Source organism: Ceratotherium simum, chromosome 1 (genome assembly GCF_057802395.1).
Source record: "Ceratotherium simum simum isolate JZ-2026a chromosome 1, ASM5780239v1, whole genome shotgun sequence".
NCBI lineage: Eukaryota > Metazoa > Chordata > Mammalia > Perissodactyla > Rhinocerotidae > Ceratotherium > Ceratotherium simum.
In genome coordinates this window covers 60,098,045-60,113,462 of record NC_141900.1, presented here as the reverse complement: position 1 = coordinate 60,113,462, position 15,418 = coordinate 60,098,045, and the positions used below count along the sequence as shown (strand labels likewise).

General features: G+C 40.9%; 1 protein-coding gene across 2 annotated transcripts in view; it reads left to right on the top strand.

The window, feature by feature from the left end:
- The window catches only part of JAZF1 (JAZF zinc finger 1), a 374,269-nt gene that overhangs the window by 266,025 nt on the left and 92,826 nt on the right, over window positions 1–15,418 (top strand). For both annotated transcript variants that reach the window (XM_087429126.1, XM_004418882.3), the window contains exon 3: window positions 5,446–5,642. In XM_087429126.1, the coding sequence (XP_087285252.1) occupies window positions 5,446–5,642 (197 nt within the window). The remainder of the gene's footprint in view (window positions 1–5,445; window positions 5,643–15,418) is intronic.

The following is a 15,418-nucleotide window of genomic DNA, read 5'->3' as shown; positions in this document are numbered from 1 at the left end:
GAACTGATAATCTTTGAGTATTCTTACCTTTGTTTGTAATATATTTGATTTAATTATAAGTTCACATAATTTAATTTTTAATAATAGCTGTGTTTAACAACTGGCTCACAAAATCCCTGAAAATTTATCGATCAGCTCTCACAAGCCAGTGGGAGCCCATTCCAGCACGCCCCTACCGCAAGATTAGAGCAGTTCCCATTGCAAAGCAGAAGGAGTTCGGGGAAGCGGGCACAGCCAGCCTTGCCCCATCTCACAGCCCAGTGGGGCTGCATCCAGGACTCCCCAGAAGCCAAGAAGCCCTGCACAGCAGAACTTGGCTCACATGGAGAGGATGAGGCCTCCTGCTGTCCCCGCTGCCCACTGCCCCACTTCCAACACGGAAACCCCCAGAGGGATTCCCTCTGCATTTCTCCAGGCCCTAAACTTCAGCTCCTTAAACCCTTTTAACTTGGACAACCTTTTTCTGAAGCAAAAACAAGGAAGCTCCGTTCTTCTTTGATGTGCCTGTGGCAGCATGGTGGGGTAGGAGTGTTTGATTCAGTCCCGAGGCTTCATTTCTCTGATGCCAGCCCTGCCACTAGCCAGCAAGTGATCTTGAACAGGCCACTTTGCCTCAGTTCCCAGTTAATGGTGAAAAATGAGGAAGTTGGACTAGGTGATCCGTCTCATCCAGGTTTCTTCCTGCTCTAAAACCCCATGTTGGCTGTGTGTACTGAGGGCTTCAGAAAAGATCACCAATCATGTCAAAACCTACTGAGAAAAACTCGTCAGACCACAGAGTGATATGATTTCCCAAGCCTGAACTCCGTCCATCTCATTCCCTGTGGAAATACAGGGGGAATATTCTAATCCTGACTATGGAAAGATCTGGGCTGTGGTCCTTCAAGGATGTGTCAGAGTACAGCTGCCTTTGAAGGTGGGAAGTGGTTGTGTCTGGTTGTCTGGTCAGAGCCAAGTTACTCAAGTCTTCATCTTGGCTGCAATCACAGCCTGTACTCTGCCTCCTCAGGTTCTTTATAAACTTGTCTTCCCAAATGATTCCTTGCCGCTGGGAATCTGCCCATCTTTTGACAAACAGTTGTGTTGATGGAACATTGCTTTAAAACTTGAGGATTTAATAAGTCTCAAAAAACAGGTAAAGTCATGGCGCAATGCAACATTGCCAGTGAGAAACTGGTGAATTTTAACCAGTGCCCCCAAGGAGTTTGTGTGCGTGTTTAATGCTCCCATGCGTGTGTGTTGTCACCGGGAATAAATTGTGCAGCTGTGTATCTTGGTTTGGCAAGGTTGCTGTGATTTATGGGTGTAGTTGTAAGTTCATAACCACCAATCAAAGAGAGAAGGAGAGACGGTGGAGGAAGAGAAAGGTTGGCAGAAGTGCTTTATGAGTTTCATGTCTAACGCTTTTAACACGGTGCCTTGTTCTCACTTCTAGAAAGCACTTAGCAGATATAAGCCAAAAATAGATTGCCGTCCACAACTGACCAAACCCAGTTGGAATGAAGGTGGGGGATGTGTATGGGTGCATTGTTGTCATTGTTTATAGTTGTTGTTTTATATCTGAGCTGTAGGAGAGTATTTATTTTACAATAAAAATCATGAGCTATTGATGCTTTTTAACCAGAGCGAGAAAAGACACGGAGAAGCTTCTTTCTCTCCCTTTTTTTTTTTTTTTGGCAAGAGTTTCTGTCTGACACTATGTGCACTCTCTGGGCTGATTCCCCATCAGCCTTTCCACAATCCATTCTCCTACACATGAGGCGTGAACCCAGTACTTTCAGAGCCATAAACAAGAAACTTGGAGTTAGGGAAGGTACGTGGGAATGTATGGATAACCACATTATAAAGCTTTATATCATGATAACAGCCTCTACGTTCTGAGCCATTTCCTGTATTACGGGCACTGCTACCTCACTTAACCCTCACTGCAGTCCTCTGCAGGCAGCGCTCTTATTACCCTGCCCACCAGCAGATGATCTTCCCAGATCACGAACAGTGAGACTCACGAGATGCCCAGAGGCCACAGTGGGCACTGGGACTAGTCAGAGGGATAGTGGGCAGAGCCACTGCTTGCCAGCAGGGCGGCGTCAGGCCTTCTGCGGAGTCCTCGCTGGTACAGGGCAGTCTGTTCAGATGCAAAGAGACGAGATGCCCCTCAGGCAGTGGTGGGAGCTGTCCCGGCCTAAGGGAGTCGAAGCTCCTGTAACACTCCCCAGGCATCCTCCCCAGGTCCCTCAGGGGACTTGCGTCAGTGAAAGATCACCATGCTCAGGAAGCCCCAAGCTCTGGCTTAGGTTACCAGAGTTAACTGAAGATCAAATTCTCCTGAAGAATGGGAAGAGATGTGTGTTAACCCTTTACCCACAATTCCTACTCTCAGTTTACAGAAAATAAAGCTGAGGTTGAGAGAGCTATATCACATAGTAAGTAACTCAGCCAGGACTTGAACCCTGGGCTGCCTCACTCCAAGTCCCGTGCTCTTAACTAAGATACGAGATGTAGGGGCTGGCCCCCTGGCGTCGTGGTTAAGTTTGGCACACTCCCTTCAGCGGCCTGGGTTCACAGGTTCAGATCTGGGTGCAGATCTACACCACTCGTTGGCAGCCATTCTGTGGCAGTGACCCACAAACAAAATAGAGGAAAATTGGCACAGATGTTAGCTCATGGTGAATCTTGCTCAGCAAAAAAAAAAAAAAAAAAAAACAAGATGTAAATTTTTTGTTCTACTCCATAGCATATCTGTGTTTATTTTACTATTTGAAAAATTAACTTAGGGCCGGCCCCGTGGCTTGGTGGTTAAGTGCACGCGCTCCGATGCTGGTGGCCCGGGTTCGGATCCCGGGCGCGCACCGAGGCACCACTTCTCCGTCCATCCTGAGGCCGAGTCCCACATACAGCAACTAGAAGGATGTGCAGCTATGACATACAACTATCTACTGGGGCTTTGGGGGGAAAAATAAATAAATAAAATCTTTAAAAAAAAAAAAAAGAAAAAGAAAAATTAACTTGAATTACCTACATTGAGAACAGTGGTCTTCCTGGAAGAGGCAATATATTTATCTTGCCGTTTTGCCCACTCTCCAGCACACTGCGTACCCCATTTTGAGAAGCTCATCACTATACCAGTTAGTAGTTCTACTCAGAATAATTTTTTGAAGAAGCACTAGTTCCTTGCTTTTTTCTGAGCCCATATTTTGAGTAGAGGTTTATGAGGAGGGGGAAACAGTTTTAAGAGCAGTAGAGGCAACTTTGCATCTGAAAATAAATGAGTACCTGGCTACCGGGTACAAACAATTCTGTTTTGCATTGTCGTTCTTTTCTTCTTTTTAAATCATCCCCATCTTGTAGCATAAAACCTAAGAGCTCAAGGCAAAGCATGTAGCTTTATTACGGTTCAGTTCTGCGTATAAAATCCAGTTTATATGTCTAGATTGTATTGCAGAAGCCATTCAAGAAATCTGCCATCCATGTTTCCAGTATAAAAGTAGACACTTTAAGACACTGTAACAATATTGTAATATTGTTTCATTGGGTGTTTGATCAACTCTAAGCTTTTACCAGGCACTGAAACTCTCCATTGATTTCCAAAACTTCATAGCCTAATAAAGACAAATACTAAGGAATTTTGTAGGCAGAATGTGAAATGGGTTGGGTAAAATACCATGTTTAAGTGCAATGGAATTCGTTTATGATGAATTGTATTAAAATAGTCAAACTTTAAACAATTGATAGGGGGAGTGGTAGAGAGAAGACTTGAGGGGCGTGGTTATGTTCTGTTTTGTAGCCCAGGCAGTGGGCATAGGTGCCTGTTCTTATGACCTAAACAGTTTCATACACTCTATTCACTAGGCTTCCCATCGCAGTTTTCAAAAACGCAGCTGGCAAAGTCTGTCTGTCAATAGAGTCATGCGTCGCTCAACGACCAGGACAGGTTCTGAGAAATGCGTCGGTCAGCCATTTTGTCATTGTGTGAACATCATAGAGTATACTTACACAAACCTAGATGGTACAGCCTGCTACACACCTAGGCTATATGGTACTAATCTTATGGGACCACCATCGTATATGCAGTCCGTTATTGACCAAAACACCGTTATGTGGTGCATGACTGTAATACAAAAAGATTTTGCTCTTTAGGTAAGAGGTACCATTTTATAGATTGTTTTGAATCTTGTATTACATGAACTTATGAACTGTTAGGCTATACAGTGAGAAAAGAACAAAGTTTGAATATTACTAACATAAGAGAAATATTGAAAGAATAACTTTGCTTTTTCCAAAGTGTAACTATCAGGTAGAGTTGCCTTTCCCTTTATGAGTAATAAAGTCACAACATAAACAGATCTTTCGCGGTGGTCTTCCTCCTTGTACTGCTCTCTTCCCTTCTTGAATCTGCCTGTAGAGACTTATTCAGTTATTCTGTAAATGTTTACCAAGGGGGCGTGGCAGTGTGCTGGCAAGTGTTATGGGATCTTGAGTCCTTTCCTTTCAGCTAATTGCTAGGGAGACAAGACCTTCAGTCAGCCCAGAAAAATTTAAAAACCCAAATAATCATATAAGAAAGAAACAATAAAATCCAACCCTTCGTGACAACATGGATGGACTTTGAGGGTATTATGCTAAGCGAAATAAGTCAGAGGGAGAAGGTCAAATACCGTATGATCTCACTCATAAGTGGAAGATAGAAACAACAACAAACACACACATAGAGACAGAGATTGGATTGGTGGTTACCAGAGGGGAAAGATGGAGGGAGGAGGGTGAAAGGGATAATTAGGCACATGTGTGTGGTGCTGGATTGTAATTAGTATTGGTGGTGAACATGAATTGATGCAGAAATAGAATGAGTACGCCTGAAACTTATACAATGCTATAAACCAGTGTTACCACAATAAAAAATTTTTAAAAATGAATAAAATAAACCAAAAAAAGAAAAAACAAATAACAATATAAGAATCTAGAGTAATACAAAAAAGAATCAGGGTTTTCAGGAGGCCATATATGTTAAGTGGCAGTGAAGTGGTACAAACAATAAATACTACCAACCTAAAGATGAAGGAAGCCCGCTCTACCTGGGAGTGGCTGGGGACTTTGAGAATAGCTGGGCTTTCTATGGGTTGAAAGAAAGAGAGAACCTTCCAGCAGAGAGGAATCTTCTAACTGAAGGCACTGCAGGGGGTACAGATAATAGTCTGTGTGTGTAAGTTTCCCTCCAGGAGGGTTTGCCTAGGGAAGAAATGGGCCTGACTCTCAGGAACCTTAAAACAACGAGCTGGAAGATAATTTCATCATGGATGAAAAGGGAATCTGTTGTGAGTTTTTGAGATTGAGACAGACATGTGAACCCTTTCCCAGGGTGGAGCATCTGTCGCACTGGGGTTAACTGTCGTAATTCCTCATGCTCTGTAGATGGCCCTGGTTGCTCACCTTCTGTTGTTGCTGCAGGTTCATGACGGATGCTGCCCGCCGAGAGCAGGAGTCCCTCAAGAAGAAGATTCAGCCAAAGCTCTCGCTGACCTTGTCCAGCTCAGTGTCTCGGGGGAATGTGTCCACTCCACCACGCCACAGCAGTGGAAGCCTTACTCCCCCCGTGACCCCACCCATCACCCCCTCCTCTTCATTCCGCAGCAGCACTCCAACAGGTAAGTGACCTGGCCCTACCACCTGGGTCGGGGGGTGGTGCTAGGGAAGAGAGAGAGAGAGAGAGAGAGAGAGAGAGAGAGAGAGTGTGTGTGTGTGTGTGTGTGATATGATATGCTGGGGACAGATGATGATTCAGACCCACCTCTTTGTTGACCCTTTAGTGGTCTCTCAAGACCAGTAGAGTTTGTTGATTTATTATTGAAGAAACATTTATAAATTATTTTTTATTTTATGTATGTGGTAATGGTTTTATAGATATTTTTCAAGTCTTTACCATGTGTTATGTATGAAGTGATGTGGTGTCTTGGATTTGCTCCAGTCGGATGGAGGAGTAGATGACACAAGATTGCCATGTGTTGATTATTATTGAAGCTGGGTGATGAGTACATAGGGGCTCGTTATACTATTCTATTTTTGCTTAACATTTTTTCCGTAATAAAATGATTAATAAAAAAAATTTAGAATGCCGCCTATGTGCCAGGCACTGAGCTACAGTAGTGAGCCAGAGGAGCCCCCGGCCCTGTCCTGAAGGAGCTTAGGCCTAGTGGGTGATGTTGGCATTCCAGGGGCCAGCAAGTGCACTCTATTCTTCCTCTCCCAAACTTGGAAGCAACTGGAAAATAAAACAGGCATCAGAGGTGAAGATGAAAATCAACTTTATTAGTGCATAAAGCTAAGCTGCAGAGTGGAGCTTGGATCTGTAACCACTGGGCTTCTTAGGATGTCTTCTCTGAATTTACCTTATTTCCCAACTGCCCTTCTAAGCTTACCTGGAGCGGGAGGAGAACAGAGGGCACTCTGGGCCCTGAGCTGAGCATGCGCAGTCCCTTCTCCCCATTCAGAGATCTGTTAAGTCATTGTTCCTCCGTAGGCAGGAATGAGTAAAGACAGTAGAAAGAGGCTGAAAAAGTCCCTCCTCCAATTATTCCCATCTGAAAAGCAGGGAATATATTTCCCTCCTCCCTAGTAGGCATATAGACAGGTGTTAATCAAATAAATACACCAGTAAATATAACATTATAACCATGACAAGTGCTATATAGAAGAACTCAGTGATATGAGAGCATCCAGAGAGAAGTTCTACCAGATCAGGAAAGGCTTCCTCTGAAAGATAAATAGGAATCAAGTAGGTAAAGAGGGAAGGGAGGAGCGTCCAGCCAGGGAACAGCATTTAGCAGAGGCTCTGTGAGGGGGAGCCTGGCAGGGCCCAGGTACTGAAAGTGGGCCAGGTGTTAGATGAGGCTGGGGATGTCAGTAGGGACCAGGGTATTGCGGGTCTTATTAAAGATTCTGGTTGATCCTCAGAGCAAAGAGAAGCCACTTAGAATCACACCAGCATCTCCATAGCACCGCCCCCTTGATCGTGGGTAAAAATGTTTCTTTTCTCTTACAGTTTATATATTTCTCTTTTATCCATCTCTCATCAAGGGAGGTAACTACAGTAGTATTTCTCAAAGTATGTTTCAGCATATTACTTTCACAAAATAGTAGTTGGGGAACAGGGATTCCCTAATAAGTTTGGGGAAATGATGGGTTAAACAAAGGTAAACTGGTTTCTTTTTTTTTTTTTTTTTTTGGGAGGAAGATCAGCCCTGAGCTAACATCTGCCAATCCTCCTCTTTTTGCTGAGGAAGACCGGCCCTGGGCTAACATCCGTGCCCATCTTCCTCTACTTTATATGGGACGCTGCCACAGCATGGCCTGACAAGCGGTGCGTCAGTGCGTGCCCGGGATCCAAACCAGTCAACCCTGGGCCGCCACAGCAGAGTGCACGCACTTAACCACTTGTGCCACCAGGCCAGCCCCTAAACTGGTTTCTTGAATGCAGGACTTTAATATATATTGTTATTCTCCAAGGGGAGGATACACTAACTTTCCCAAACTTAGTTGACTCTGATTATGGGACCTCTTTTTCTAGGGGCATCTCAGGGACTCCTGATTGACAGACACCTTGTGTTCTGTCAGGATTGGGCATTTTGAAAACAGGATAGGCATGGGAGGCAGATGGACCAGAGTTCCAACCTGAACTTCTCTGTTTACAAATCACTAATAATACCCATGATATAGGTTTTTGTGTGTGAGTTAAATGTGATAGCATATGTATGCCCCCAGCATTCAGTAAATGTTCATCTCTGTGGTCGGGAGTTTTCGACTAGTTGCTTCAGGAACAGAATCAAGGTCATTCTCTAGAGGATGAATTGGTTCATTTGTGTTGGGCATTTGTCCGTTCCCCCACCATGTTTCCCTTATATTTTATTCTGTGAATATTTACTTTCCAGGATATTTAGGTAACATTTACTGTGTAAATCTAAGGAATGCCATGAGAGCATAGTGTAATTCTGCGATCCTCTTTTCTGGGTATTTCTATGAATATTTATTCATATATAGTATGAATTATGGGGGCAGTTTTATACCTGGGTATGTTTTATACCTGGCCTAACATGGACCGACTAGTGGCCAACAGCAGATAACCATGACTGCCCCAATTAGTAATGGGTGCTATGAAAATAAAGACAGTTTAAAAGTGAGAGTTTATTATTTTTCATATAAGAACGTTTGGAAGAAATGGAATCATTTCCTTTCCTTCAGACATAAAGAAATCTTTCTGACACCTTGCCTATTTTAGCAATTTCCCACTGAGAGAATTAATTTATGTTGTGGTAAAGATGTATCGTTTTCAGTCTGTCAAGATCATTGGTAAGTTATTTGCTGCTTGAAGAACATTCCATGTAAACATCAAAAATTAGTAGGAGAAATCGTTTCTTAAACCCCTACCCTGTACAATTTTGATTGTGTACATTTTTCAATGTTTGAAATGTTATTTTACCTGTAGTTAGAGAGATCAGCTTATTTTGCCTGACTAATGTGGTCTCAGTCACTTTCATTGCCAGGTTATAAATAATATTCCATGTTTCTACCTTCTAAATTCACTCTTTCAAGTTCCATGTTCAAGATGCGTTCCTGGTCCAGAAGTAAAAGTCATCTTGCAGAAAATCTCATTTATAAAATACTCTTTAAAATACATTGTCTTGACTAGAGAGAATTAGAGCTCAGCTTCATCCTAGAGTTTCAAGTATTTCTTAGGTATTCTTGGAACCAAGATTTGTTTTGCAGTTTCTAAACCCCAGGAGAATCTTCTTTTCTCATCTTTTTCATTTCCTATCCTTATTTGTTTTGTTTTCTTTTAATATATAAAAAAAGAAAGTATTCACTTAAGGAAAGCTTAGAGTGGTTTAAATCATGGGTCAACAACCTTTTTTATAAAGGACCAGATAGTAAATACTTCAGGCTCTGCAGGCCGTAGGTCTCTGTTTTGGCTCCTCAGCTCCGCTGTGCAGTGTGAAAGCAGCTACACATCTACCCAAGTAGGTGGGCATGGTGTGTTCTGTTCAAACTAAAAGTTTCTGTAAAACTTTATTTAGAAAAACTGGCCGAATTTGGCCCACAGGCCATAGTTTGCCAACCCCTGGTTTCAATCATAGAGATATGGAATTTAAACATAAATGTGATAAAATTCCCTGAAAATGAAGTGTTAAAACAATTCAGACCATTCTCCTTTAAAGTAATAATACGGAGAGTATAATTACTAAGAAGGAAAGGCAACTAACATTTATAGAGTGTTTACTATATACTTTATGTATGATGTATTTAATCCTAACCCCAGCCCCACTGATACAACGTTATTAATTCCCTTATATAGATTGAAGAAATAGAAGCTTAATAAGGTTAACTTGCACAAAGCATGTCTGTTCAAAAAATGTGATCTTTCCAGTGAACTCACACTTTCTTTACACATTAATTATTATTACATTAATACCTTTTTCAAAACTCTTATAAAACCTTCAGCCATTTAGCTGCTTCAAGTACTAACAACAATTCCAAACCCAAAATACAAAGATATGTTAAGATACAGGAACTGTGATTCACTTCACTCATAGAAGCTCCCACTTTCACTCCCCTCCACCATTCACATAGCACGTCAGAACTGAAGAACTTACCAGTTTATTTAGTCATGGTTTTCTTTAAGGGTGAGTTGGAGCTGACGCCAGCGAGCCAGCTGTTAAATATTGAGGTTTGCAAGCCAGTTGTTAAAACATTATCTTGAGATTGGCCATGAAGGGAGTATTTACATGGATGAAATTGGCAAATGCTACCTATCAGTCTTCCCCCCTCCCCACTTGACTGTTATAACACCGTTTTATCCCTTCACTATTTATCAGATTGATCTTACTTAGTTTGTAGTTCAAGGGATCGTGGTCCTAATTGTGTCGTGAATAAACCTAAAGCAAAAATCCATCACCAATAAACAGACAACAACCATTTCAAACAGTGGATTGCTTTGCAGTCATTCACAACAATGTCGGAGGTCACTATGTAATGACATGGACAGGTTTTCACATTATATTGTGAAATGGAAAAACTGGGTTACAAAACTGTGTGTACAGTATGATCCCAATTTTATTTTTTACTCCCCCAAATTTAACTGTGGTTACCTTAATATGATAGGAAGACAGGTATTATTTATTTTCTTCTTTCTTTTTTTTTCATATTTTCTAAAACTTAGCCTGTATTACTTTTGCAACTAAAACAACTATATAGTACATATAATCAGATATAGGCAGAATTAGCCAGATAGGCAGGTATAGACAGAATAACCCCCCCTCAAAAAAAATCTCAATGAATTTCTTTCCTTCAAATTAAATTAATGGACCTTTTTGTGGGGGAGGAGTAAGGTCATCCTGTAGGAAAGGCCTAGGTCAGCTGTGGTCCACATCATTAGTTAGCAGGTTGTTCTGGTCATCAGTGCCTGTAGCTTAGTTAAGAAAGTAATTTCTTTTTTTTTCTCCTGTCCCCATATTTGCTCACTGAATCTCTTAAAACAATGGATCTCAATCAGGCTGAATATTGAAATTACCTGGAGAATGTTTAAATTTACCTTTGCCTGGGCTCCACCCCAAAGACTCTAATTCAGTTGGTGGTTGGGGCTTGGATATTGGAAGTTTTTAAGATCTCTCTCGGGCCAAGTAATTCGAACCTACAGCCAGAGTTGGGAAACTACTGTTTTAAAATGACACATCTAGTTGTCATAGCTGTGTGTTTTCTTGCTCGAGTTAACATATTTCCACCTTGCCTGGAGAAAGGTTACTGTCGTCCACTTAGTTAGGGTCCAGAGATGAGTCCAATGGGACTGAACAGATGCTTGCTTATGTCTTAATGCAGAAGCCGTGGAAAGAGTTAGCTGGATTTCTGGTTATAATAGCATTGCATAGTCTCTCCTGGAAAATATTTGTATATATATTTTGGCCCACTCGGGGGAAAATATTCAAGTGTTAAACCAGAGAAAGGCACCCAAGGAAATTAAACCAGTTTTTTTGTTATCTCGTTTAGGCTTCTATTTATGCGTAATTTAAGTTTCTGCACTGTTTATTTCGCTTCATATTCCTGTGTCTTCTGCTATTTGGCTTTATAGTAGACCCCTAACATTCTCTTATGGCTTTTGCAATAAATTGTTCAAATTATAAGGATTTTAAAATTTTCAGGAGTTACTGATACACAACATATCATTTCTTAAAGTATTAATTTTTCCCTCAGAATGGAAGTTAGTCTGCAATACAGATTTATAAAACTGATAGAATTTTGCTTGACCTTTAGAAGCTCTATCTAAATGGGGTTGAGGTGAACTCTACCCCAAGGCCTTTATTTTTAGAAAGTAAAATAAACTTAAATAGGCTTAATAATGACAGAAAATCTCAAAGAGAAAAAAATAACTAAGGTAAGGTCTAAGCTAACATACCTCCCTCCACCCACCCAAGAGAAGAGTGTGAGATAGAAGGAAATACCTCAGAGAGATACATCCTCTCCTATTTAATGGTGGAAAATGAGAAAAGAAAAGTGAAATATTTCAGCCTGACTGAATTTTTTGACCTACTTATGAATTCCTGAAGCCGTAGTTTGGTATTTCTAACAGGTTCTGCACTAAAGAATTGAAATCTGTATGATGCCGAAGAAACATTCCCTAAAATCTTCCTATTGAGAAAATGGTCTTGATTTGTATTTCCCTTTTCACATAAGTCTGCTGTCTTGTAGCCAGAGAATACAAGATATCCTGTATTATCTGGCTTGCATCGTGCTCAGGGTCACTGACACACCCCTTCCTGGCCTGGGGTTTATTTGCTTGTTTGTTTATATACTACTTTGTTCTAATCACTGTCCTTTCATCTTTTTTTTGATTGACTTGTAAAACCTTTCTCCTGCTTCCTGAGTGTCATGGCTAATTCCACTTCCTTCCCCACCATCTTGTGTGGCTACTTATTTTTAATCTCCTCTTGCTGCTCAAAGTGCTGGTAGAGTAGGGATGGCAACAGCAAAATAGTATTTCAATTACTTTTCCAAAACTAAACCACTTAGAAGAGACCTTCCCAAGCAAAATGTTTTCTTGACTTGAAGAAAACAATGAAATCAATGGTGATCTGTAATAATAGATTATATCTTTATAGCACTTTATAGTGCACAAAAGCATTCACATTCACCATCATTAACCCCACTTGAAAGACAAAAGAAATTGAGGCTTATTTAAATGATAACTTGCCCAGGTTCAAGTGGTTCCCAAGTGGAGTCGCCACTGTTTTCCACAGCACCAAGACTGGGCATCTTTTCATTTGACATAATTTATTGAGCATCTGTTTTGTTATAGTCACTGTGCCAGGTACTGGGAATACAAAAAAGCATAAGGCATAGCCCTTGTGGATTAGAACTTACATCTCTTAGTAGAAGCAGGTTATACACATGTAGGACAGACACTTAATGAATATGATATATATACAGATGGACTAAATTTTCAGCATTGATGATTAATTAGACAAGACAGAGACACACATGGAGTCATTCTCTCTGTGCTGCATTTTAAGTGCAGTTATAAGTTGTATATTCACACCCATAAAACGTCTTACATATTGTAAGGCAAATGCAAATTCCAAACAAGTTGGAATAAGGGGAAATCAGTGAGAGAGTGACTTGGGGGAAACAGTTTTATAACTAATGATCATTATGGAATGTCAGCTTAGGGAATTAGTAAGCAGATCTGGATATGTTGACAAAGGATGTTATGTAAATCTGGAGTTCTCTGGGTCACCTTCCAAAACTTTGGGAGCGTAGAGGTAAAGTGGTGACAGCCTTTGATATCAGAGGGATCTGGATTCAAATCTTGGTTCTGCTGCCTGAGAGCAAGATGGCGTTAAACCTTTCCAAGCCTCAGTTTCCTTTATGTGTATGTTGGAGGTAATGTGCCTCACTGTGAGGATTAATGAATCAGGATAGAGACAGAAACAAGTGCTTATGTCAACACTGTCTCTACTTAAACCGCCCATTCAGAGAGGACATCAGCTTTGGAAGTGCCTTACTCTGCATTCAAGACACCCTGCACCAGTAAATAAGCCCGGTGTGTTCAGCAATAGCTGGCTGTCAGTGGCAGAAATGGCTGACGCTGTCAGGTTAGTTAGAGCTTCGTGAAGTAGCTATATAGCATGTTCAAAACAAAGAAAACATTTTTTGCTTTTAGCTGAATCCTGCCCTTCTGGGCAGACAGTATTTCACCAGCCCTAGCCAGAACTGCTTGTGCGTGTTTATTTTTGGTCTGCACTAACCTCAGAGAAGGCTGGTTCCAGGAATGTGCATTACAGGTGGTATTTGCTAATGACCTGCTCTGGGCATGGGCATATTTTCTAGGGGAAGCGAGGATGGGGGAAGAGGGGGTCATATCTGAAAACAAAAATGACACTTTCTTATCATTAATTTTTAATTTATTAATAAGAAGAATTTAAGATAACCATTTTATGATCAGCAATGATATAGAAATAGCAGGTTTACAGATTTTTATATCCTGTTTTGTTGTTGCAGTAATGGTAGCAATAATAACCCTTTTAATTATGGAATTCAATACACTAAGAAAATGGAGTATTGGATGTTTCTAACAGATGCACACACTCATTAATGAGCTCTATCCCTTCTCTTGTTGAAGGATGTGCCCACAAAGGCCCAACCACCATCACAATTGTGGGAGGGGGAGGCACCCCTATGCCCCACCCATTTTGAGATCCTTTTATGTTTTTGATGCCCTTTAAGTTGTGCAAGAACTGAACATCTCACTGATGAGATACATCAGGATCATAGGGCCATGTGGAGAGCATCTCAAGGTTTTCAGGCCCAAGTGAGTTTTGACTACAGCATCTCAGAAACTCCCTGCCCTCCTTCCTTTGAAGAACAGAGCAAATCCTCAAAGCTGCTCTGCGGGGAGAGGGGCCTAGATGTCACTGTTCCTCCACCCAGCTGAGGAGGCAAGACTTATAGCTTCTTCAGGGCTCCAAAACCAAAGTAATGTTGACCTGGCAATTCTACTCTAGATATTTACCCAAGAGGAATGAAAACATGTCCACAAAAGACAGGTACAAGGATGTACAGAGCAGCTTTATTTGCAATAGCCCAAACTATTAAGGAGTCCATCTGCAGGTAAATGGGTAAATAAACTGTGATCTATCCATACAGTGGAATCCTATTTAGCAATAAAAAGGAACAAAGTACTGATATACAAAAACACATGGATCATTCTCAGAAACATTATGCTGAGCAAAAGAAGCCAGACACAAAAGGGTGCATATGAACTTCAAGTACAGGCAAACCCATCTGTGATGATAGAAGTCAGAACAGTAGTTGACTCAGAGGGGCTGGGGAAAAGAAGTAGATGAGAATTTTCTGGAGTGATGGATATATTCTGTATCTTGATTGAGAGGTTGGTTACACGAATGTATACATTTGTCAAACTTATCGATACACTTAAGATCTGTGCATTGCACTGTATGAAAATTTTACCTCAGTTTACAAAAAACAATTGATGGCCCAGGCAGAAATGAGGAACAGGAGCCTACGACTTCCACCCACTCCTTGAATGAGCAAATAGCATTTCCTCTGCTATAAACAATCCATGTGAGAACAAAGAAGTAAATACATGCAGTAGTTTTAGTACGAAAATCTCAGGAATTTCCTCTCTGTTGAGGAAAGACGGTAAGCGGAATCCTCTGTTCTCAGCTTTCTTAGTTTAGGAACACCGAGGAAATGGCAGTGCGGTCAATTAAAACAACTGCAAATAGATATTAAATAGAGAGAGACAGAAAAAAGAGGAATGAAGGAAAGACAAAGAAGAACTAGTTGCCAAACACTCGTTCTTGGGACACAGTTAGAATTGGTCCATGACTGAAAATGTTTCTGATAGAAAATTCTAGCATCTGGGTCTTCCAATAGCCAAAATATTTTGCTTTCCATGCGATAAAGAGTGCTCCCTTATGTTGAGAACTTACAGGAAAGAAAATTAAAGCTGCTCTCTTTCAACCTATGTTGAGCACATCCACTGACACTCTGAATAAACTCAGTTTCTATGACGGGCAGCCACTTAATAGCAGATTCTCCTCAGATTTTATATGTGCAGTAGCAGAAAGGTATCAATAATTTATCTTCTAGTGAAAATATTTTTGAGTCTACCATTTTAGCAATACTGTACTTAACCATTTATATTAGTTATAAACCTAAATTTCATCTCCACTATTAACTGTGTTATTGTTTAACCAAAAGAAATAAAAATAATATGTCCACTGTTAAGAATTCCCGCTAGAAATCTTAAAGGTCTCTACAGTCATATTTCACCTCGTGCTAAAAACACAGTCCGTGGCAAGGCTTTGGGCCTCCATCGTTGTTGCTTTTTCTTTGTCCCAGCAGGGGTCTTTGC